This window comes from Haliotis rubra, unplaced genomic scaffold (assembly GCF_003918875.1).
Source record: "Haliotis rubra isolate DU_JTF1 unplaced genomic scaffold, ASM391887v1 Scf314, whole genome shotgun sequence".
Lineage (NCBI taxonomy): Eukaryota > Metazoa > Mollusca > Gastropoda > Lepetellida > Haliotidae > Haliotis > Haliotis rubra.
In genome coordinates this window covers 730,265-735,804 of record NW_025766985.1, presented here as the reverse complement: position 1 = coordinate 735,804, position 5,540 = coordinate 730,265, and the positions used below count along the sequence as shown (strand labels likewise).

The 5,540-nt window shown below is 38.9% G+C and overlaps 1 protein-coding gene across 1 annotated transcript; it reads left to right on the top strand.

Annotated features, from left to right (window-relative positions):
• Positions 1–1,839: 1,839 nt before the first annotated feature.
• LOC124283403 lies at positions 1,840–4,678 on the top strand. The gene is made up of 3 exons (XM_046719453.1): positions 1,840–2,040; positions 3,779–3,878; positions 4,615–4,678. Exons 1-3 carry the CDS (start codon positions 1,840–1,842, stop codon positions 4,659–4,661), a joined length of 348 nt encoding a protein of 115 aa, XP_046575409.1. The 3' UTR covers positions 4,662–4,678.
• Positions 4,679–5,540: the final 862 nt, after the last annotated feature.

Genomic DNA, 5,540 nt, shown 5'->3' with positions numbered 1-5,540 from the left:
ATCTATGCATCGTATTCTAAAGAATTTTATCCAACGGCAAAAATGTGGTCAAACAGAAAGATACAATCATGTGTGACAAAAACGCATTTTGGTTTGGGAGTGTCATCGTCAAAGGTGATATACACTGCATTTCGATGGAAGAACGTCGCCTGTACGAACCCATTACTTGATGATGACGATGGATAGAACGAATGCGGGGGTGGTTTTCAAACAGGTAAATACAGTAATGTTTGTAGACGTAACCCACGCCCTTCTTTAAATGCCACTGTTAGCAGGATGGGCCCAGTCGTCTATGGCTCTGCTAATATCGCTGTGAAAGTCAGTCTAAGTAAACTTAGACTCAGTATTATTCGTTACACTGCTATACCGAGTCTAACAAAACCTAGTAGAAGGTCGCGTCAGCTAACCTTTGAGCGACCTATGACCGTCCAATCAAACGCAAGACGGCCGAACGGATTTAACCAATCAGACAACGGCTACTTGTTAGAGTTCAGCGTGACTTACAAAACGGTTTTTGTATTTTCTCTTCCCTGGTCACAAACGAAAATCCGCATAAAACACATATATTTGACCTGCAGTATATACGCTTATGGGTTTCTAATGACATGGTTACTATTTGCTTATATTTTCGCAAGATGACATCCTTGAGTATTGACAAAAATGCTATTTTCAGCGACTGTTTACTCATTGCGTGTATCACTCGGAAGCGATCGTGCGGAAAATAGCATTCGGAGTCGTTCGTGATTTTTAGGTAAAGGCTCAAACGGTATGTGCGAATGTTAACTTACGCGATTTGGTAAGCTGTTTTCTGATTGGTCAGTCCAAAAGGTTAGCTGACGCGACCTTCTACAATGTTTTGTTAGACTCAGTATAGCGGTGTAACGAATAATACTGAGCCTAAGTTTACTTAGACTGTGTGAAAGTTAGAAGGTCAATGAACGTAGGTTCGACTCCAAGATTTGCCGTGTGAGGTATTTTAGGTTTGTCATCATCATAACCATGCTCATGGCTCCTAAAGCTAGAAACGTTTAATCCTCTGACATGATATCACTAAGATACTGTTCGGGATGGTAGGGTAGCCGGGTAAAGCGTTCGCTCGTCACGCCGAAGACCCGGGTTCTATTCCCCACATAGATGGGGGAATGTGTGAAGCCCATTTCTGGTGTCCCCCGCCGTGATATGGTATGCAACTAAACTCACTCACTCATTTAGAAATTGTTCAATGAGACGTCCAACTTACTCGCTCTTTCACATATGTAACAGACTTATGGTGAGACGTTCATTGATGACGACTACTTCCTGGCCCTTGTAGCCTCGTTTGGGTCCGTGAGTGTTGTGGCCGGGAATCTCTTCTGGGGCGTTCTTGCTGACAAGTATACATACAAGGTAATATGTTTGGAGATAAGTTTGAGAATTAAAGTGATTAATATTATATTTTGGATATGTTGGATGATCTTTGTTGCTTTCGTTTCGCGTGTCTGCAAGGTATTTTCATAATTTCTTTACGGATCTTTGACCTTATTTCTTTTATTGTCACTTTGTTGGAAAAAGAAAACGATTTGTATCTGGAGGGCCGAACTTGAAATCGACGCCGTTGTATGTGACCGTTTATAATGGTACTTACTCCCTCTTACTGATATCACTGTGTTGCATAAATAACTTGTATCCAGTCAGTGTCACACAGACCTTACCAACACATTCTTCAAATGTAAATCACTTTACCAACATACTCAGACCTGTTTATGCTCCTTATTGTACATGTTTGACACCCAACAACAGGTTGGCCCTTCGAGTTAACCATCAGTTTCTATATTTTGCAAAACGCAACAGCCTGTTCTGATGATCGTCAACTGTATGTTCGGCGTCTTCACCTCAACATTCTGTCTCACCGAGTATGGAGGGAAACCAATGTACTTCATCTGGGTGTGCGCAATACACTTCGCATTCACTGGGCCCTTAACAATCCTCCCCTTAATAGCGATGGAGACGTTCGGCAGCAAGCACTTCTCCGTTAACTACGGCCTTCTCAACACTACAGCGGTAACAATCCAGATTTTATCGAGATGGAAACTTATTTCGAGATCAATCATTTTATATTCTGTCGACTGAGAATTTGTTGAAACGAAATTCAAGACTATAATATTATCCCGAAAGAACGTGTCTTTTGTAAAAAGTAGAGAAAAAAGAAGTAAGGCAGTGGACGATGAAATACCAGCCCACCGGGTCACAAACCTACCCCTCTACCCGAATTAAATGACTAGTATCCTATATAATTAGTTCCTCTTATATGTGTCAAATCTGTATTTGAAAACTGATTGCAATCGCAAAGTATATCTGAATATATCAGATGATGTATTTGTTAACTTATAGGGTCATGCTTTCACTTTTTGCACTTTTCTCCACATATTTCGAAGTTCGGATAACTCGATATGTATTCAAAGATCATGTTGGCATAATGAGTTAGTATTAACATTTATGATTTTGTGACGGCGGTGAGATTAGTCTGACATATTTCGCTGACGTCCTTATTTTATGTAAAATCTTCATAATTCACTTTTGTTAACTGAATATCCCTTCACCTTTTTGATAGCCAGAATGATGATACTTTACAGGTTAACTGAATATCCCTTCACATTTCTGATAGCCAGAATGATGTTTACTTTTTACAGGTTAAGTGAATATCCCCTCACCTTTCTGATAGCCAGAGTGATGTTTACTCTTTACAGGTTAACTGAATATCCCTTCACCTTTCTGATAGCCAGAATGATGTTTACTCTTCACAGGTTAACTGAATGATCCCTCTTCACAGGTTAACTGAATATCCCCTCACATTTCTGATAGCCAGAATGATGTTTACTCTTTACAGGTTAACTGAATATCCCTTCACCTTTCTGATAGCCAGAATGATGTTTACTCTTTACAGGTTAACTGAATATCCCCTCACCTTTCTTGTAGCCACAATGTTGTTTACTCTTTACAGGTTAACTGAATATCCCTTCAACTTTCTAATAGCCACAATGTTGTTTACTCTTTACAGGTTAACTGAATATCCCTTCATCTTTCTTATAGCCACAATGTTGTTTATTCTTTACAGGTTAACTGAATATCCCTTCACTTTTCTGATAGCCACAATGTTGTTTACTCTTTACAGGTTAACTGAATATCCCTTCACCTTTCTGATAGCCACAATGTTGTTTACTCTTTACAGGTTAACTGAATATCCCTTCACCTTTCTAATAGCCACAATGTTGTTTACTCTTTACAGGTTAACTGAATATCCCCTCACCTTTCTGATAGCCACAATGTTGTTAACTCTTTACAGGTTAACTGAATATCCCTTCACCTTTCTGATAGCCAGAAAGTTGTTTACTCTTTACAGGTTAACTGAATATCCCCTCACCTTTCTTGTAGCCACAATGTTATTTACTCTTTACAGGTTAACTGAATATCCCTTCACCTTTCTTATAGCCACAATGTTGTTTATTCTTTACAGGTTAACTGAATATCCCTTCACCTTTCTGATAGCAACAATGTTGTTTACTCTTTACAGGTTAACTGAATATCCCTTCAACTTTCTAATAGCCACAATGTTGTGTACTCTTTACAGGTTAACTGAATATCCCCTCACCTTTCTGATAGCCACAATGTTGTTAACTCTTTACAGGTTAACTGAATATCCCTTCACCTTTCTGATAGCCAGAAAGTTGTTTACTCTTTACAGGTTAACTGAATATGCCTTCACCTTTCTGATAGCCACAATGTTGTTTACTCTTTACAGGTTGCCTTCAGTTTTTTCATGGCGTTTTTCTCCTCACATGTCAAAGATACCATAGGCTGGCATGGGATCTATTTACTTGCGGCTGGTTTTCTCGTCATTAGTAAGTTACCTTTCATGGAGTTCTGGGTTTATATTTGATGTCCCCTACAGCAACAACCTTCAATTCATGTAGAAATCGGATGCGTTGTGGTAGCTCCATGATAAATGTAATGGTCGTTTGAATATTTCTTTTCAGTTTGTTTTATCCCCCTAAATATGAATATCAACGGTCTTACAAGGTTTCTACAATGTTTCTCTTAAAGCACCAAAGCTAGGCAATAACAGTATTCACTAGTCTTGACTAGACTAGATTCGATTGGACATAAAAGGCAAATTATATATAAAAATTGTATGAATGATCAGTGAAAATTGGTGGAGACACAGGTGTTCAGAAACGTTTTACTTGTACAGAGCTCTTCACTCACTGAAATACGAAGTGACATCCAAAAAACGAAGTGTATAACATTTAAACCAAGCATTAACTGAAGCACTGAAGAAATGTAACTTGACCGTTGAAGAACTGCATAAGGGGGGTAACTCTTTACGGCACTTATATCACCTGACTACCAAATCACACTTGACTGTATAAAAACCGATACATCAGTTTACATTTTTTACACATTTTTGTTATGTTAGTTTTGTTTAATGAAGTTTGCAGAAGTGGTATTTACATTCAATGTCGGAAACATGAAAGGTTTTAAAATACAATTCGAAGATACGTTTCATTGTTTCATTGATCTGTAATATATATGCTGATGACATTTTAACATGATTCCCAATTATCCTTACTGTTACAGGTTTTGGGTTTTCTTCAGTCGTCTTTTTCAAGAGGTTTCAGAGATGACAGTGACACTGTTGACATTAAACCGTTTGTATATAATTAATACATGATTCTGTGCGTACTGTTCTGTTGTTATTGACCCATATTTACGTTCACGTACGCACTGTAACGAAAGTCGTGTGGTGTTGACATAAACAGGACTGGCTTCATTGAGATGTCGTAAAGATCGTGATTATGATACATGTCATAAAAAAAACATGTAAGCATACGTTACACGCACCAGTCTGCAGTAACTGTGGAGTGGGTCTTAGTCAGTACTTACCAGTTCGTGTACATAGCTATTTTCACATATAGCTTCCTGAAATTAGAATGAAGTAGGATTAAAGGACACAACAAAATAGCTCGCAATGCAAATCAGTGGTCTGTCTCCTCTATGCGTGATAAGAATAATTTCCATTAATTGTCCACTGCATCAGTACAGGAGTTGTATGCAAAATCATAATGACATAAATAAAAGCGATAATACTATAAGTCGATTGTAGAATTCCGACTATGATGAGCATGAGTTTGTGAACCATTATCAGATAGTGAGGTGCTCGAAAACAATGGAGGCACGGACGTTGGACTACTTCCCAACAGTCCCGTGACGATCCGGGATAGAATTGATCTGCAGTAATCAGTGATTGTCGTAAGGGGCGACTCACGGGATCAGGTGTTCGAGAACAGAGTAGGCCCGGACGTTGGACTACTTCCCACCAGTCCCGTGAATATCCCTGTTAGAATTTATCTTCAACAACCAGTGCCTCTCGTAAGAGATGACTAACGGGATCAGGTGCTCGAGAACAGTGGATTGTTTGAGCTGTGTTACCATATTAACGTAAGAAGGAATACGACGCCATCTCATCTCCCTTTGTTGATTCCGCTTGACACGTGACAAACCAT

What these genes read in the sequence shown, in the direction of transcription:
- LOC124283403 (XM_046719453.1), top strand. Translation starts at nt 1,840, where the DNA reads ATGATCGTCAACTGTATGTTCGGCGTCTTCACCTCAACATTCTGTCTC. An exon ending in GCCTTCTCAACACTACAGCG is followed by an intron (nt 2,041 to 3,778) that starts GTAACAATCCAG and finishes TACTCTTTACAG; the next exon opens with GTTGCCTTCAGTTTTTTCAT. An exon ending in GGCTGGTTTTCTCGTCATTA is followed by an intron (nt 3,879 to 4,614) that starts GTAAGTTACCTT and finishes TTACTGTTACAG; the next exon opens with GTTTTGGGTTTTCTTCAGTC.